This window comes from Streptopelia decaocto, assembly GCF_964273445.1.
Source record: "Streptopelia decaocto genome assembly, chromosome: 3".
NCBI lineage: Eukaryota > Metazoa > Chordata > Aves > Columbiformes > Columbidae > Streptopelia > Streptopelia decaocto.
This window is the reverse complement of record NC_138656.1, coordinates 65,166,297-65,186,876: the sequence shown is the minus strand read 5'-3', so window position 1 is coordinate 65,186,876 and position 20,580 is coordinate 65,166,297. Positions and strand designations below refer to the sequence as shown.

At 38.4% G+C, this 20,580-nt stretch overlaps 1 protein-coding gene across 1 annotated transcript in view; it reads right to left on the bottom strand.

The window, feature by feature from the left end:
- The window catches only part of ECHDC1 (ethylmalonyl-CoA decarboxylase 1), a 39,085-nt gene that overhangs the window by 13,036 nt on the left and 5,469 nt on the right, over window positions 1–20,580 (bottom strand). The window contains exons 2-5 of the mRNA XM_082048345.1: window positions 18,758–18,979; window positions 13,588–13,730; window positions 8,778–8,830; window positions 7,233–7,313 (exon numbers count right to left, since the gene is read on the bottom strand). Of these exons, the coding sequence (XP_081904471.1) occupies window positions 7,233–7,313; window positions 8,778–8,830; window positions 13,588–13,730; window positions 18,758–18,977 (497 nt within the window). The 5' untranslated portion in view covers window positions 18,978–18,979. The remainder of the gene's footprint in view (window positions 1–7,232; window positions 7,314–8,777; window positions 8,831–13,587; window positions 13,731–18,757; window positions 18,980–20,580) is intronic.

The window sequence follows — 20,580 nt, the reverse complement described above, 5'->3', positions numbered from 1 at the left end:
TAAGAGTGTGACCAATTCTCTTATCATCACAAGTATCATTTCCCCTGTATCTTTTTATTTACAATCTTTCTCTGTTTCACATAGGCAATTGTAACTATTGATTTTTCTCAGTCTCTATATTTGCCTTTTATTTATGAACACATCAGCACACAAAACAAAACTGGAGGATAATACCTAGTAACAGACCATGGATACTCTAGAAGTGCTTAAACATACAACAGTTTAGGCACAATAGGAATTTGTTTAACATAAGAATTTATAATTTGATTTATTCTTACTGTGACTATTGAGTTACAGCAGTAGCAATTCATTTCTTACTAACTACAGAATGCAGGAAGATGTAGGAAGCTGAAGTAACCGAGGTTTACAGGTTCAAACAGTCTGCAGTCTTTTTTTTTCACCCAATTTTGGATAAGCCTGGTAGGAACAGAAATACAGAGGTCCAGCCAGTAGGGCTCCAAATCTTCACCAGGATACTTGGTTGCTTTGGATTAAAGGCGGAGTGAGAAACAGGGGGTGAAGGGGAAGACTTGAAGTTGTAATTGTGAAGGCAATGTTTACAATCAAAGCCGGCTGAGATCCACACAGCAACACATACTTATACCAGGGAAACCGAGTCATTTGGGAAACATTTGGTCATTTCAATGATCAGTAACTCCAGTGTGAATGATTACCCTTCCAATATCTACAGTGTTAACTATATTGCTACCTGGATAGCTAAACAGAAGATGAGTTCTTGTTTTTGTAGCCCTTCAATAGCATGTGACAAGGCTGAAAAATGAGATAAATAACAGGGACTCTGGCAAACATTCTCTGGAAACTGATCCAATGCAGTTAGGCAGTTTAAAGCTGTGGCTTTCTAACTGCGCTCTAGAGCCAAAAGGAGAAGATTGTATTCCCATCCCCTCCTGTTCTTTGTCATTGTCTCCAAGAGGCTGAGTTCCTCCTCTGCCTTAGCTGTAGCCACTACTACATCCTTTTACAAACTACTTTATCTCACTGTAAGAACATGAAATATCCAGCCCTTCTGTTGCTTTTTCATGAAATAATTGACTCACACAAGCGTCTTCACTTGTCCTTGGCAAACCAGAGATAAGCAGTGAGCTGGGAATGGGCAGCAGGGACATTCTTCTCCCGTATCAAGGTGAGCTGCTCAGGCAGCCTGTCCTTCTCAGGAAACCACAGCTCAACATAATCCCACCTCAGAATTAGCAGACTGGAATACATAAGTGCTTCTCAGACTTCACATTAACCAACTTGCAAAGCTATCAGAATATGTATTTACAAAAAGAAAAATAATATTACTTTGGTAGGGAAGATCAGGACTGGAGTGTCAAATACCTGCAGGCAGTTTATCTAAAGTAGGGATTAGTCACTTCACAGATGCAAGTATAATGGACAATTTCAGTGCATTTATACTCCTCTGAAACTAATTCCCCTTGAACCTCAAATGCTTCCCTGCAGTGTATTGACAGCCAACTGTCCCAGCAACAATCAGCATGGGTCCAGCTCTGTCTTCCCTAAAATCTAAGTTCTCAATTTTCTAGGCTACCGCTGTTTATTATTACTCTGCAGCAACAAATCAGCTGCAGATAGGTATGTTCAACAGAAAGGATATAAGATTGCATGGTAGAAGTGGTCTAAAATGTACCCCGTTAGCTGATAACAAAAATCTCATTCACCTAGGATAAGATAGCTTGGCCTCCCAAGGAGAGAAAAAAAAAAACAACAAAAAGAAACAAAACACAAACAAAAACCACACACCAAACAAAACAAACAGCAGGATGACCATGAGCCAGCACTGTGCCCTTGTGGCCAGGAAAGCCAATGGCATCCTGGGGTGTATTAGAAGGGGGGTGGTTAGTAGGTCAAGAGAGGTTCTCCTTCCTCTCTACTCTGCCCTGGTGAGACCACATCTGGAATATTGTGTTCAGTTTCGGGCCCCTCAGGTCAAGGACAGGGAACTGTTGGAGAGAGTCCAGCGGAGGGCAACAAAGATGATTAAGGGAGTGGAGCATCTCCCTTATGAGGAAAGGCTGAGGGAGCTGGGTCTCTTCAGCTTGGAGGAGACTGAGGGGTGACCTCATTAATGTTTACAAATATATAAAGGGTGAGTGTCACGAGGATGAAGCCAGGCTCTTCTCGGTGACAACCAATGATAGGACAAGGGGTAATGGGTTTAAACTGGAACACAAGAAGTTCCACTTAAATTTGAGAAGAAACTTCTTCAGTGGAACAGAACACTGGAACAGGCTGCCCATGGAGGTTGTGGAGTCTCCTCCTCTGGAGACATTCAAAACCCGCCTGGACACATTCCCGTGTAACCTCATCTAGGTGTTCCTGCTCCGGTGGGGGGATTGGACTAGATGATCTTTTGAGGTCCCTTCCAATCACTAACATTCTGTGATTCTGTGAAACCCCAGAAAAATAAAATCCCACAAAAGCACACCAAACTCAGAATGAAGTAAATCCCTACAAAAAGACAACCTCAGAAAGAAAACTTCCACTTAAATTCACACTTTGCTGCTGTCTTTTACATTTTCAGTAAAAATCAAACAGTGGTAAATTTGAACTGAAGATTATGCAAAAAATCCTCTCCCTGGAAGGTTTTACACATATGAAATTCAAACCCAAATGAAAACTGGTAATAAGACAAAAATCTATATTGGTCCATTAATACAAGCTCTCAAGTCCATTTCTAGCAGTGCTGTCAAGTGTGCCAGGTCAAAAATAAGAACAGCCTTCTTAAAGGCAGGCAATGTGAAACTTCTAAAAATTCATCAGAAAATCGTACTAACAAACCTTCCAGGGCTCTAAAAACATGAAATGATGCATGACTGCAATGGAATTCTAAAATTGCCACTGATTTACAGGAGATTTTACATATATATACATACACGCACACACACATTTAGAGAGGAAAACTGTATATAGTTTAAAAAAAAAAAAAAGGTGACCTACAGCATATAGCAGGCACCTGAAGCTGTGAGAACCCACTCTCAGATCTGGCTATTGATTCTTCTCCTGATGATGTTCAGCAACGTTAGAGTCAGATCTAATGAAAAGTGCTTTGTCAGCCTGGACTTTGCAAGAACTCATGAATATGTGATGTGAGCCGCATCCCGTTACATTCATATCATGCTCTGCCCAGTGAAGAGGGCTACTGTGTACTGAGACACCTTCATTTCAAACAGCAGCACCTTGTGTACCTAAAATCTCCTCCTGAGAAAACGAAATCCTTACATACAGCAAAATATTTCCAAGGGAACTAGTGTGTTGTGCTCTGATGTTCTGAAATCTATTATTGAAAAAGCTTGCTGTAGAACACTAATGTCTTTACAGCTTCCCCCTCACCTCCTCTTTTTTTAAAAGAGCAACAACCGAAAAGTCAATCACAGTGAGCCTACATCTACGTAGTGGTTATGTTACCTTTTGCTCCTTTCATTTTGTATAAATTACATTTCATGCAGTGAACTCATGCTTGTAAAAGTAAATAAACACAAGTCATCACAAGAACACACACAACAAAAGCTATTTAATAACAGTGCATTTCATTGTATCTCTTATTAGGCTTTTTATGGAACATGCCTAATAACTTAAAATGTAATATTAAGCATGTCTACATATTTCAGAAAAATATAGAAAACATTCAACTAAAATGCAGCCAGGCAAATTTTATATCAATGAAGAATTACAAGTATAAACTTCTGCCCTTGTTAAAAGCTTGATTCTGCCGTTCCTACAGGGCAGAAGTCTGCTCAGAAAGCAAATATCTCTTTAGATCAATACTGCTTTTTATGAAGTAGGATACTGCTCAGCACTAACAAGAGTAATGAAACTAGCCCTTTGTGATTTAACTGTGCAACATCAACTACAGCTAAAGAAACTATAGTTGATTCATTTATTTTCTAAAAAAGAAAAGGAGAACACTGCTGCCTCTACCCATGAGCCCTCTTGGAGGTCAATGGCAAGAGAAGTGCGTAGCTTTCCATCTTTGCACACTCATCCTCTGCCTGAAGACATCACCTTTTAAACGGGATTCCCATGGCAGGGGCACACCCCTATTCTGACCACAGTAGCATTATAGAGGAAAAAGGAGGTGGGGTGGAAGAGACTATACTTTTCAAAAGCACCTGGATCCAATGGAAGTCCATTCACCACGTGATGTAGGACCAAATTTTCAAAGTTGTAAATGTGTCTAAAAGACATTGGCTCAGAAAGACTCCTCAAAGGCACCAACATGAAACAGAAAATGACAGTTCAGAATTCAAAGTTCGTTATTCTGGCTATTGCCTAGCAGGGCAGCTACTGTGCTCAAAGATTCCTGTGTTCATGACAATTGCACAAACAGATTAATCACCAAACTGTCTCTGCCCCATTTCTGTTAGCTTATTGTCCAACAACCCACTACAGTTCTGGTCCAAATTTCTTAACCAACCCTGCCAAATTAGTTCTCCTCAACTTCACGTATTGTGTAAACACAAAACACACTTCAAGTTTCTGCATACAGGGGACTCAGAACACATACTTCATTTCAATTGCTTGTAAAATGGCATAACTGAATCCAACGCCGCAGTCATTTGTGCACTTCACTGAAACGGCTGCAGCGACATGAAGAATTGCAACATACACTGACATTTGGCAGCAGAACCAATGAACCATGTTCACAGGCTCAGAGAGAATACTCAGCTGTGGCACCTCAAAAAAAGTCTGGGTTTCTTGAAACTGTAGTAGAAAGCTCAGCTGTCCAAACACATTTCACACCTGCATGGTTTTACATCACTCAGTTTTACAGAAATATAATTGGGAAAAATAATTAGAGTGTCAGAATCCTTCGCTTCTCAATTTTCATATAAGAAAAAGTCTGAAAGGATTTTAATTACCTTGCACTTGTCTGGACAATGATTTTTTTTTTTTTTTTTCTAATCACATGTTTATGATATTTGTAAGGATGTTGCTTCTTATGGAGAGTCATATTGCAACAATCCATAAAGCATGTAAGACTGAAGACGATTTGAGAAGACCTCTTCCTCCAGATCAAAATTGGAGAGATCTAAGATGCTTTCACTTCTCATCACTGCCCTTACATCATCAATAAATATGCCAGAGTTCATACAAGCACTCTGTAATCCTATATTAATTGAGTTGGCTTAAAAGAGAGTAAGACACAACACAAGAACTGCCACTGGAAGATGGTTTAAGATATTACTAATAACTTCGACCACCTCAGCTACCTTAAAATTGGATTTGTCCACACCTCTGCTTCAGTAGAGATGTGCATCATACTGCCAGAGCACATTTCAGAGAAGGTACGCAAGTCGTTTTGGTTCAAGCAAATTGCTTCAACAATATGAGTGTAGTTAACATAGTACAAACTGGCAGAGATCAAAATAAGAAAATATTTCCGGTCAGTACCAAGCACTTTGGTAGTTTATCCAGTAACTGTGAAAAACACAAGTAGATTTGAAAATTTATAATTAAAAGTGGCCACAATTCACTCATTCTGTTCTTAGAAAAAATTAATTAAAAAAAAAAAAATCCAAACAGCTTATTCAAGGAAGAAAACAAACCTCTTTGATTTCTGTTCCTAACTTCCTCTTTTGGCATCTAGTGACTCAGGACAGAACACCTGTTCCACTAATATCTACTCATAGTCCTCAAAAAAACCCCAGCTTTTGTCCTCCAGTATCAAAATTCTCAAATTCAGGAGCAATAGCAGCACAGAGTATGTTTCTCTATCTTGTTGTTGTTATTAATTAAGTCCCATTTGCTGCTCCTGAATTGCTATTATTTAGTTGCACTGGATGGGTGTGTTACAAAGTAATGGAAGATGGATCAACAGCTGTAGTTATTATGAAAATTATGGCAGTACATCAGAGGAATTGCAGCTGCTCAATTCATGCAAATAAGAGCTACTTGACAGTGACTATAATTACACAGCATGTCGAACAACATAGCTGAAGTAGAGAGTACATATTTTAGAAAGCCAAAAGATTTCTATTTCATTATGTTCACATTCCCTAAACTCCTCTTCAGGGATAACAGGATTCACTGTCAACGGACTCACAGATAGAGGAAGGTCTGTTACGTGTCCCTGGTGCATCCTCCTGTCAGCGCTGCAGCTGTCAGACACAGCACCTCTGTGCACGTTTACTTGGCATTTACAACACAGCCTGTGCTCAGAGGCCTCAGTCAGAGCTGGGGTTCCAGTTCACCGCCTGCTGTGCAGAGATGAAGAAAGCTCCCCATCTGGTTTCAAAGCCAAGGAGGATGGCTTCCCAGTGGCTCAGACAACACAGGTGCCATCTCCCCTCCCCAAAGCCTGTTCCCGATACCTGGAACACCAGTGTAATGCTCTAGTTTGCTTTGCTTAATATTACTTCTGAATATATTCTATACTGAATATATTTTGAATATCGAATAAGTACTTTCAGCATGTTCTGGACAAGCCCTTTCCCACTTCAGGCACTGAGGTCCACTTAAAGAGCACATTTCCTTCTCTTGGATAAAAACTCCACTAAAAGCTCTTCATTTTCAGAGAGGCTGTGTGCAGCGCTTGTCCTGTTACATCTGGAGGCTGTTTGCACATTAGCAACTGTTTAAATAAAGTGACATTTTATTATTTTAGTTTCTCCCAGTTCCTGTTCTGCATTCGGCCTGTTTAATTAAAGCCTTCTGGTTTTCACTAGTTGTTTCATGCTGGCAAATCCCTGCACCCGCATGGAAAAAAACAAGGACAGAACCTCATTTTCTTTCCTCTGCATCTCAAACTCATTTCAAAAACCACACAGCACAAAGTTGTGTTATAAATAATAAACACAGAACACAAAATACCAGACTAATGGAGTTTTATTTATTTATTTTTACTTGTGACAGCTGCATAAAGAGATATAAGGAGGCATACAATTTTGCAGTCCTCCTACCTCTCACTCAGGGGTGAGAACTCTAATCCATTGGGTCCATGACACAGTCAGTTGCTAATGCTCCTCACTGCTTTTGTTTTATACAGTGATCAAAACTGTATAATTGACAGTAAATAATCTTTCCTCTGTACTACCAGGAAACCCAAACCTTTTTCCTGTGATGTCTGCTGACAAAGCCTAGTTCCAAGTGCCTTTGAATTTGGGGCCCTGACTCCTGGTAGAAGTGGTACCTCAAGCTCCCCACATTTCATAGGTGCAGGCATTAAATCATCAGCCCAACATGACAGCTAATCAAATTGTCAATCTCACCTGAAATCACATGCTGTGGTAAGTTCTGCTCCTCCTCCAATCGCTTTTCCTTGGACTAGCGCAACACTGATCAAAGGCAATCTACATAAGAGAGTTTTGTAACCGAAATTCATGCTTTTAGTCTTCTAGAAATTACAAAAGGAGTCAAGCAAACCATATCTATAGTAAAGGATCGGAAGAATATAGTGTTCCAACTCATTCAAATAACTACATATCTGTGGATAAATAGCACAATACCAATTCCACTTATGCTAAAAATTATTATTCCTTAATTCATATGGAATCCCAAAATGCAACAGGAAGACAGATGTATCAAATGGAATCAAAGACCATGTACTATGTATGAAAAATACATGCTACAGATTATAGCTAAAAAGACTATCTGCAAAAAGGAGTGACAGGACAGCAACACAAGACCCTACACTGAGCTGGTAAACTACAGAAAGCAGTAGAAAGGGACACAAAGAACTGCATGGCTGGGTTTTACTTCTATTTTAACAAAAGCAACAACAGTTTCTCAGGGCCCAAGTTCACTCATCAGCTGCAGCATGCTTCATACAACACACAGCACAAGTGAACCCACTGGAAGAGGGTGACATCTTTTTCCTGTCATCTATAGGGAACCAAGTCCCCTACATCCGCACTCTGATCCATTTGAGGCACCTCCTTCAGGATCACAGTCAGCCTCAGCTCCCTCTGAGGGAGATTGATCCCATCTACAACAGATGTCCCCCTGAACCACAGCTTCAACATACTCTTATCAAGACACTTGAGGTGAGAACGTAATCTTCATACATCTTCCTCCTCTTTGCTTTGCCCCAACAATTTTGATTATATGGAGACCAATGGATTCTAATTCTGATCCTGAGGATTCCTTACAGTACTGCTAACTAAGTCTCCAATGTCCTGGGCAGTTTTACAGAATAATGTTAACTCATAACACTTTCTCATATAGATTATTTGAAAGTGAAGAATATTTATCTTAAAAGAGCTCTGAGCAGAAAAAAGACAGGCTCTACCACACAAGGACTTAATAGAAATGTGATTTCTTAAGGGAAGCTAAATCTAAAGGAAAGAGAAAAATGTTTTTCAGAAGTACCAGATGGTAGAACTGAATACATTCCACTTATGAAGTGGGAAGATTAAATAAATATATTAAATAAATGTTACCTGCGTAGGCTGCATAAGCTGGCCCTGCTTGTTTTTTAAGAGCTACCAATTTCTACAGAGTTACAGAAATCAGTTTCAAAAACTCTGAAGGCCTTGATTTCCTTAACTCTAGGTATCTCCTGGCCCTCCACATTTTAGCCTATAGGGTTTTTTTCTCTTCCGATCTCTGGAAAGGCTAATAGTTGAAAAATGTCAAGGTCTAATTTAAATCCATAAATACCTACCTGATTCACATCTACAAATACAAGGTCTGCAATTCAGAATTACATACTTAAAACTACATATTTAACTTTAAACATCTTGTTAAAGACTTAGACAAAACATATTCTGATCCTTATAATTATTTCATAAGGAAGGGTAAATAAAATATATTACCTCATAAGCCTGGTTAAGGTGTTTTGCATAAACATGCACATATTCATCCCATCCTACAAAAAATAGGAAATTAAAAAATGTTAAGTGATCCTAATGTGAAGCAATTAAACACACAAATGGAGTAGAGAGAAGTATTCATTATACTTACTCTAGCTGGGTTTTTTCTCTTTGGTTAATCTTGCCTGAACTCCAGCCTAACCCCACTATGCACCAATAGAAATTCTAGTATAAATCAGGTTTAAAAAAAAAAAAAAAAAAATCAGAACTCAATCAATTTATATGAATTTCAGTTATAACGAAGCCACTGTTGAAGTAACTGCAAAACTGAATTTCTATGATGTGAAATTTTACATCCCTTCCTCTTAATTTCCTCTTCTCACTGCCAGTTAAACACCCATAAAGTTGAGCTGTAGAAGTCTGTATAGGACCACACAGCACTGCATGCTTTTTACTGTTCCAAATTCATAAAGTTTTAGAGATGATACAATTTACCAAGTACTTTTTTTTAATTGTTTGGGCCAAAAGCATTTCAGAAAACAAACAAACCAACCAACCAACCCAAACAACAACAACAAAAACCACACACACAAAACAAACAAAAACCCCACAACCCACAGAAAGAGGATGATTCTTCTTTCCCTCCTCTATGTTTTACATCAGCTTGCAAACAATAGTGAATAAGGACCATTGTTCCATTCTCTTCAGAACAAGAACTAATGGGGTTCAAATAAAAGCAGTTGTTGCTAGGTTCAAAACAAGTATTTCTCCCTACAACATGCAGTTAAACTGTGGAACACTTCACAGCAGGGCATTGCAACTTCTAAAAGACTACACTAATTCAAGAACTAGATAAATGCATGACAGAAAAATCAACGCAAGGTTGTTTAATACAAGGTAAACACCTAAAGCTCTAGAAGTCTTAGTCACAAATTGCTGAGGACTAAGAGAATATTTGAAAGCAAAATAATTATCTATATACCTTCCCTGTCCCTATATTATTTCTCAGGCATTCAGTACCAACCAAGAATTTAACAAATGACTGGGCTAAATGACCCAGTATGACCATGTTCATTAACACACCAAACTGTCTACATCGAACTATACATGTGCCATTTAATCCAGATTTAAAAAAAAAAAAAAAAAAAAAAAAATGTTTGGACACTGTAGAAGTAAAAAACCCATCCATAACAATTTCAGCGTGTACTAAAAGAAAACCAAAAAACAAAACTAAGCAAATAAACTCCAATAAAACCAAATGGTAGGAATGAAAAGAACAAACAAACATCTCTTCATTGGCATTCACTAATTCTTAAAGCACAGTTTTACAGGGGCTGGCAAGCTAAAGAATCTGCCTTAATTAGAAGCTTCTGACTCATACCTCAGGGAAAGAAAAGATATGCAGTAAGTCTTCAGTACATCTTGGAATAGGACCTTGAAATAGTAGTAGGTCAACTTCACTTGATTTATTGTCCATTTATTCAAGTGTTCTCAAGACCTACTCTGGCCAACACCAACCAGCATTAAGGTGTTTAGGGACAGATCTCTGTCTGCCACAGCAATCGCTACACAGGAACCAGTGAATTCAGTTTCATTACATTAACAGCCTGCTTGAAAATTTCAGCACATGTTGATTTATGAAGAGGCTTTCATTTATCACTGTAGCAACCTCCTACATCTATTAAGACCAGCAGCAACATTTCCATTTCAAATTAAAGAACAATCGAATCCTCCATAATATCTGTCTTAGCACTTCTAATCAGGAGGAAAATTTCAAAACCACACAAACATACAAGGTACCAGTTCTCAGGCGTGGACTTCCAAAGTTTTCACACTACAACCATCAGGATGAAGCTGCAAAAAAGCTCTTCAGAAAAAATAATTTTTCACTTCATCACAGCAGAGTCCTGGCATTCAAACTGCCCATCTGAACTCATACCAAAATGGTAATTAAAGATTAAAGCCACAACAGACTAGCTTGATAAACGCAGTTGTGACAGAGCAGGCAAAAAGAAAGGTCTTCATATTCTCAGGTGGTAAAGAGATTACTGGTATCACATTGAAGAAATGCCTGCACAGAAAATACCTTAAAAAAAAAAAAAAAAAATCACAATTACGTGAGCCTTGGCTAGCATACCCTTCAAACCTTCCTGATAAGAAACATAAAGCTACTGTCAGAGTATTTTATCTGAATAAGAGAGGTGCTCACTGGAGTCTAGTGGAATAATCACATTTTCAGTCTTAATACTGTCCTTGGAGTAAGAAGAAAACTAACAACCAGAAAGTGAGGTAAAATACAGTGTGCACTAAATACAGAAGAAAAGGATTAATAGTTTGTGGTGGGGCTGGGGGAGGCGGGGAAGAAGAAAGTCACCTTCATGAAATAGGAAACTGTACTCCTGGCTCTTCTTGCTCCAAGAGTTGAGAGTCAACTTTCAGTACAGTCAGAATAGTATTTCCAGACCATCTCTAACTGCTCCAAAGTCCTCCCTGCATAGCTTACAGCTTGGGAACTTCTGTCCTAGGGTTTCAAAACAGGGACTGCAGCAAGTGAAAATCTTCTTCGTGCCTCCTTCCTCTCAGCTGTCCTTTCAAGAGCTTCTCCTGCTTTTGGGCTAGCCAGCTCTCCAAGCCTCACTCTAGAATGAGGTTCCTGGTCTTGGGAACCAGGCTTACAAGGACAGGAAAAAAAAAAAAAAAGAACAAAACCAACTGTTTTGGGTTTTTTATTTATTTTAGATTCCATTCTTCATTTGCTTTCTGTGGTTTGGTCACGTAATGTTAGCACTTGTCAAAGAACAGGCAAGGGGCCTAGGTTTGTTTCAGGGTTAGGAAAAACTGAACATGGGAGGAGGAGGAGGAAGAGGAGGAAGAAGAGCCACTAGAGGGCATGAAAATCCTTCACCATTCTTGGTCATTATTCTGCTTTTTCTGCACCACAGGGAAAGGCAAAGTGTATCGTAGATTTTGAAAAATATGATCTTCCCTCAATCAACTGGTTGAATAAAAGTGTTTTCTATAATTACTAAAAGCTATGGGCTAAAGTAGCCTTGCAAAAAATAAAGGAAAAACATACTGGTTCAGGCACAAAGCTATTCACTTCTTTTTGCCTTAGGGATCCCTGTGGACAAAAAACTTAACCTAATGTGCTTTTAACCTGAAACCAGACAAAACTCTATCATCTGCAGTGAGTTAGAGAGCAGGGTTCTGCAACACTAAAGAACACCAAATGCTATTCCTTATTCTATTAAAGTTTTATTTAATAAAGACTATTAAATCCCACCAAACAGATGGTTTAGGAGTTGGCTATTACAAAGAAACTCTCAGTTCAGGATAAATAGTTTGAACTCTCCCAAGAAACAGAAAGCAACCATATTATTCTTGGAGCATTTCTGGTCACTCAGACTTAAATTTCAGTACTAGCATGAAATTAGATCCTCTGCAGAGAATTTTCAACAAAGTTATAATTAATACCCACACAGTGCCTTCTGCCCAGTATCTGTTATGGACCCTAATCCTTAAAAGAGCCCACTCTGCCACTGCAGTGGCTCCAAGTAATTTGTATGGAAGCAGAATCACTGAGATTTACTGAATGCAGAACTCTGAAGCAAGGTCTTGACTACAGACAAGAAAATAATTGGCCCATGCTTAGTTTCAGCTCCTTTTCTATTGCTGCAATGCTGAAATAAGATGAAAATTTCAGATTTAAAAAAAAAAAAAATAAAATCACAGATACATCTATATTTTTAAATTACCAGTGCTAATAAATTGTCCAAATGAAAACTCACTAAAAAGCATTTATATTTATAAAGCATGGTGTCCCCATACTACAAAAAGCATACTGCTCATGGTGTTCCACAAAGGAAACAAAACCACCTGTACGTTTTGAAAACTGGACCATCCTATTTATTTGATCAGGCCAGAAATATTCAAGATATTGTGGTCTTTTATGGTAGTTAGTTTCATCAACAGAAACAAATCATCACTAAAGACAAATATCAAATTAATCAGTTCGTGAGTTGGTGTTTTTACTGGAATGTTGATTTCAATGTTTAATTTGTGTGGTTAAATCTTGAAACCTGAAGTGGCCTCAAAAAAATACCATAATGCCTGTTACCACAATTACAAAGCAGGACATAAAAGAAGCACAGGAAAGCCCCTTCCCCTGTAATTGACAAAGTCCTATTTCACACATTGCCAAGAATGACATAATAACCCACAAAAAGAATTGCAGCACATGTGAAAGTTGTAAAGACTGCGTGGCATGGGTGAAAAACTGCCAAACCCTGACCCCCGGCCCCATAGTTACACATGACTCATCTGACTGCACTACAAGATCAACGTCAAAGCTCTACAGCAAAAGAATTGCATCTGTTCTTCCATTTTACGTAGGTCCAAGCACTGTTTTGACAATATTGAAACCTTTCTGTAATAGCAGCCATGATGCTTATATTGGGTTTTCACTTCATAATATATGAGAAATCCTGCTTTTAAAGGTCAAACTACTGAAGTACCAGTTATTTGATGTGTAAATTCACCATATACTGCTCTGAGAAACTGAAATGACATTTTTAAAAGAAAAGGCTAAAAAGAAAATGTTATGTAGGAATTCAGAGTTATGAATCAATTACAATAACACTTAAGCCATGGCTTCAAGGGTCTGCCAGCATTTTTTGAACCATTAAAAGCTCTATTCTGTGACTTGCATGTAAAATTGCAGCAGGGGGACAGTGCAACACCTCTGTCTGAAAGGGATCTCAGAATATCAGAAAGCTGATTTTTCTTCAAAAAAATCACTTGTATCACTACTGACCTGAGAGTTGGACATTGCTTTAACAGCATTCAAATCAGACCCTGAGCAAAAGGTGTTTCCTGCACCATAGATGATAAGGCCTTTGCCATCCTTCCAGTTTTCCAGCTCGGTTACCCTCTCCTGCAGTTCTAGCATCATTGTGCCTGTCACAAGAAGGGAGAAGCAAAATTTTAAACAGAAATTGATTATTACCGCTATGTTTTACATTATATTTTTCAGCACCAAAACCAAGTTATTATTAAGTGATGGGCATCACCTTAAATCCCACACATAAGCACTGACATGTTTTTTCCTTAAAGATGCACTTCCTGAAATTCTGAAGCATATTCTGCAATTTGTTACACTCACCGAACAAAACCAACCAAACAAAAAAACAAACAGCAACAAAACAAACAAAAAAAAACCCCACACAAGGAGGCAAACATAAACTTCACCTGATTCACTCTTGTTCACATACATTCAGGACACACAAACTTATCCATGTATCTATCCAGATATGTCCACCTAGTCATTTTGATGTTACTGTCATTTCACCCTGACGAAAGAGCTGGCAAAGTACAGAAATCAATCATGCGCAAGCTGGGTTCAAGGTACCATCAGTCAATGTTTAAATAAAGATTTCTAAAAAAAGGCTGAAGAGCAAACTATGTTGGAGGCCAAAGACATTCAACCAAAAGAAAATAAAGATATATTTGAAAACACAAGCAAAGTGCCTTTTATCTTTTGAAAGGATGAGAATAAAAAAAGATCATTCTAAAACACCTCTGATTCCCTCCCTGGTACCTTTCTAGAAAGGCCCTCTTTACAAAGCATATCCTGGGCTCCAAATGTACGGATTGTACAGTAGTAGCTTTCTGCTTCTAGCTTAAACACAGTATTCTCATATGTTCACAGAAGTACCCTTCCTGATGCAGAACTCTACAAAGTCCTGTTTGTGGAGCTTGTCCTAGACTGAAGCATCTTCCACACCAGCTGAGCTTACCCCGCATTAACTTAAAGCTCTTTCTCTCTGAATGCCTATGACTCTCATTCAGTTATATTCCTAAGAGAAAACATTTACAGAAACTAATTTCAGAAAGCAGCCCACATACAGGCTGATGATACTCTCAGCTTTATCCTCCTTTGACAAGAATTTAGATGGATAGGCCTACCTTCTTCAGATAGAAATGTGCTTCAGATTAATACCCTCAAGGACTCTTCCTTTTCTGCCCCTACACCTGTATGCAGAGACGACATCTTGCTCTGAAATTGCCTGTTAGCAACCATCCTCAGGTAGATTCTTTTTTCCTTCCTGCCTGTTTTCCTTGCAGTTCCTTATGAAGTAAGCTTCCCAACACCAGGTCAAAATTCTCAGTCAAGCACTTCCACCTTAGGCTTTATCTCAGCCACTGAAATAGCATATTTTGATAACGTTCCTGAGGAGAGCAATAATTAAATGGAGATTACATATTATATACCAGAATGACACCGTGTTGTTTTTTCCCACTGTCAGGTCCAGACTATGATCCTCTAAGAAATCCCAGCACTCTTACCATTCCTTTCCCTTCTGTGTTTGTAATTGGGTCATGCTTTTTGTGTGTTCCACATTACATTTGCTTTCATTGAATTTCACCTTGTTCATCTTGAGCTCTTTGTAGAAGTTAAATCAAGATCACTTTGAATTCTACTCCAAATAATCTTCTTGCAAGCTCTCCTAATCTGGGGTCATTTGACAATTTCAGTAGCTCACCTTCTATTCCCTCATCCCAGCCATGAATGAAAATACTGAGCAGAACTAGGCCTAGATGAGATTTTTGTGGGTCTTCACTTGAAATGTTTTCCCAGCCTGACAACGCACCCAACAACATTTCTGCAAATGCCGCTGTTTCAAGGGGTGTGCATCAACCCCATGGATTTCATTTTTTGCATATTTGCCAAGCTTTCTTACAGTAAAAGTATTCCAGCTGGCATCTAAGATTTGCCAGAGTAAAAATACAGCACAACCACTGTTTGTGGTGCTTTTAATAGTCAAAGCAGTGAGGTACTGAAGAGTCCTTCTGCAGAATATTATGAGCCAAAAGTCTAGTTAATCAGAAAACTGAGTTTACAAAAATGAACCATATGAGCCAGTTATATGCAACAGCAGGGGACAAAAGACATTGGCCAGAGCCTGTCCTGTCCACCTGGGAGAGGATCCCTTCCATTACTGACAACATTGAACTATTATTTTACCAACAGATATAGTCCATGATGTTTGATATAATGATGAGGACCCAATACTAATGCAAATCCTCATTCTGCCAGTCTTGGTCCTTCAGTATTTGATACCAGTAGGTTCATGCTCTTCAAATAACTAACTCTACTTATAATAGTAATTTGTTTGCATATTAATTATAATCTGCAGATAAGCGCTTTAATGTCAATTCCAGAACATAAAATTATCACCATTATTATCTAATTTCTGCAGGCTGACTTCCTTCTCTTTTAAATTAAGTTCAACTTCAGTTCAGGAAGAGGTTGGACTGCTGAAATTGGTTCCACCAGGCTTAAACTGACATTATTAGCATTTGTTTCCAAAGAAACCATTTCAAACAGGTGGCTATCAGATTCCAATTAAGAAGAGAAAAAGGCATAACAACCTCCACATTGCTCATTAGCCATTTGCCAACAATTTTGTTCTGCTTTTGGTTACATGAGTTGCTCAAGCTTAGAATAAACATAATTCCTTCGAGATAAAAAGCTGCTGTGTAAAGTAAATGCCTGGCAAATAGGATTTCTCTCAACAGTTTAATGATGTTTTGCAGCTTTCTAAAGGAAGCATACATGTTTGTATAAATTCACATCTGCCACTATCCAGAAGCTCTGAGACACAGAATCAACAGAATTTATTTGAGGGGGGTTATCTACAGGCTCTGGCTGATGAAATCAACCAGGTCCTGCTGGGGCAATTTAGGGGTTGTGCACCCCATCACTTTTCATTCTTCTCCTGAAGGGTATTACTTGATACACAACAAAAAGAAAAAGATCAAGTGCTTGCTAGCTCCTCAGCAACTGCAGTTCATGGACAGTAATTTTAGAACAAAATTAAGAGTAGTATAAATTAACATGCCATACCATCCACTGCAGCAGCCAAAGGGCCAGCATGATTTTGCTCCTACTCTCCCTCCTGTAACAACAGAAGTCTCTGGCAGAGGTGCATAGTAGAAAGAAGCAGTAATCTCTTGAATTGCAATAGTAAGATTTTCCAGAGCAAATGTTTGTGCCTGTTACATTGAAAAATGGAGTACTGCTCTCTACAGGGCTCTACACACTACCATAAAACAGAACTGCCTGATCTCATGGCTCATTTGCTACATGCTAATCAGGGTCTGCAACAGACAGAACTATAAATTTACTCACGGGTTTTTGTAGCTCCTCTTTGCTACCAGAGCATTTAATTCATATACACTAATAATTTATTTTCACAGCAGTCCTATAAGGAAAGAAGAGATTATTTTACAGATGACTAACCGAGCTAGAGAGAAAATACCTGCTACTTTTGGATGCTCAACTTGAGATGTGTGATATGAGTTCAGTACATTAACATTATATAGCACAGCTACCAGTGGCTTAAATAGCAGCTGCAACTGCTCAGCATTTCAACAAATCAGTTCTGAGCTCCTTTTGCCAAGCATCTAGGAAACAGAGAACACAGTTGTTTCTATGAAAGTTTAGTTTAAGCAATTTGACTTGTATTACATCTAATCTCCACGGCAGACTAGGCTTTACCTGTCCTTTCTGCTTTTGCTGCTACATCTCATTACTCATGCCTCTTTCAGCTTCCACAACAAACAAGCTAAGAGCACACAGTCTACAAGCTGTACCTTGCACAGAACTATTTTGAGTCAAAAATAAAAAAACAATCTGTAGACAAAGAAGAAACGAGTAATTATGATTGTATAATAACACGTATGCTGACAGGGAGACATTCAGAAGGACACCCTCCACACTAACATCTTTTAGCTACAACTTCTTGAGTCAGGTAATGATTTTATACATGAGCTTTTAAAGGGAAACAAAAGAGAAACTGCAGAGACTACTAGGTGCATTACCATTAACTCTGTTGCTCTGTCAGGTTCTCTTCCTTTCAGCTAACAATCATTAGTGGAAGGAGCAAATTGATGTCCTCCATATAAACAGCTCTACGCTTTGCTAGTGGGTTGCAAACAAATTTGCTGACAGCAAAGGAACGGTGAAAACCAGGCAGGAAAATAGAACAGCAAAAAAAGGAATTAGCAAGATGACATAAATGTATTGGTTTCAAAATATTAAGAGATAAAGACATTCTTACAGTAAAGGCTTATGCACAGCTTAAGCTCAGACAGATGCAGACCCGGAACCTGTGCCACTTATGTCTGAAGAGAACAGCATAAATTGGAATATTCTAGACAGTTAAGGAGAGACAGCAAATACACCTATCTTGAGGAATGAAAGCCTCTCTCATAATAGAAGATTAATCAAACAGGACACTTGGTTTTGATAGCTAAGTATTGTCCAGTGTAAAAGCATATTAAGAAGATTCCTGATCTGCAACAGCTAAAAATACACAGCTCATTTGATCTTTCATTAACCAGTCACTGATATTTAAGATATAAGGCAAAAGAAGAAGCCAGTTTGGGTGATGAAAAGACCAGATTACAGAATCTTAAGTTACACAAAGGCTTTAGGTAAAGAACAAAGAAGTAAACTCACCCTTTCTACACTACCTACAAAACAAAGATGGCATTTTCCCAACCGCACAAAAACACCCTATACATTTCCAGAGCAGTAGAGGCAAAATAAAAGCATATACAAGGAAGAGCACAGTAACAGCATTGTGCTGACTGGAGGAAAAACAAAAAAAAAAAAAGGGGAGAGGCACATTCTCCCAGACGGTCCTTGTGTCATTGAGAATTTCTTATATTCTCATAACATCTATGGCAAAGCCACTATTCAGAGCAGTGAGCATTTGATGCACATCCGAATAAAACTTACATTTTTATTTTAACTAAGGAATGGTAAGGCACAGGTTTTCATTTTATTTAGGCAAAATGATAAAAGGGGTAACTGAAGGAGAAAAAGAAAAAAAAAACACAACACAACAAACCAAAACCAAACAAACCAACCAACCACAAACAAACAACAACCAGTAAACCCATCACCTAATTAATACCTGTAAAGGCATTCATTAGCTTCGGGTTGTTCAAAATAAGTATTCCAATGCCATTGTCGTCTTTGGAAAGGTTGATGGATCCCCCAGGAAACTGCTGAAGTTTCTTCTTTATCAGTTCTTCCTCATAACCATGAGCACCAACATACAATGATGTCCTTGTCTGTTGTAGTATCCTTTCCTTCGTAGTCTGAAGTAAGTTCTTCCACACAGAAGCTGCCATTTCTGTAAAGAAACAGGAAAAAAAAAATCAGTAAATTTCCTTCAAGATCCACCTCAGTCCTCTGACAGAGGGAAGCAGGACAGCAGAAACTACTATAAAGGTGATGCAATCACGGAAGACTACAGAAATCACAGTAGACAGCATTTGCAAAATTCTTAGTTTGAATCTACTTCCACAAAGTTAATAAAAGGAGTTTTATGAAGTTATTTTAGTAGTTAAGACAGATACGGGCATATTTTAAAATATTTTCTTCTAAAAGTTACCCTAAAGTATTTGGATGCAGAATATCAAAGAGGCAAAAGAACTGTAGTCAGATGCTTACATATTGCATTAGACCAACTTACTCTGTACTAATCTTTGGGCGCACCCTCCCACCCCCAAAAAACTAAACACACAAACAAAACCAAACTAACAAAACAAACTAACCAACCAGCAAAAAAAAAAAAAACCACAAAAAAGGCCCACACCTGTGTTGGAGGAGAAGTGCTATTAAAACCCCTGCTTTTCAGAGTCTGGATGTTTTCAGAATCTCCTGTTTTTCTGTAAACAACTACTACACCACAAGACCTTTCTAAAAGAAATACTTGAGGAACGCAGAAATTAGGAACCAAAGACCATTCCTATATTGCTGTCCATTCCCTGTTACCTAATTCCATTAACACATTTATCACACTCCATCTTAACATTAGTTAGACTTCCTAGCTGCTGGTAGCTATATATGCTTTTTCCAGTCATTCCAGTTCCACTTTAAATTAATATCACTTTGGCACTGAGCACCGGAACCTGTGCAGTGCTCCAAAGGAGGAAAAGTGTATGACAGTATTATATAGAGAGCATTGCACTTGCCTTTTATACAGCTACGCAATGTTGTTAGTTTGTTTCTATGTACCTGAAATTTTTAACATATTATATACACATGAACAAACAAAGACACATTAGAAAAGCACACACCACTAGTTTATAATGAAAGAAGTGAACAATCCTGTCAGGTGTACACTTATCTTGTCTCCAGCTGCACCGTCACTCACTGGATTGGAAAATGCTTCTGTTGCGGCAGAAAAAATCCTCATTGAAATGGAGGAGTTTGCACACCAATGACATTATGGGATATGGAGGAGTATGCATCGTGCCAATAGATTCATACCTGTCCCGCCACATCACAAATACAGCACTGTCTCACAAGTTCAACACACAGAAAGTAGTGAGGCCTACAGGAATCTATGCATTGTAAGGTCATATACACTGGAATAGGTAAAAGGATAATTCTCAACATCTGGTAAGACACTTTAGAGGGTCTCCCAAGTTCCTTACTAAATTCAAGGTTGTAATCTGTCATGATCAACTTTTCTACACTCAAGTGTAAACTAATAAAACTCATTAAAATTTAATCAAGCTAAAAATCTAACTGAATACAAGATTCATTGCTTCATTAAATAATACCGCCCAGCTGCTGCTGCTGCATCCCAACACTCTGCCTCTATGCATATTCTAATATTGTCTGCAACATTTCAGCCAGCACCTTTTAGAGCTTTTAAACTGGCTTCTCTTTGTAAAATTTTATTTAAGAGTGAAAGCAGTTTTCCAAAGCTAATTTCTTAGCTAA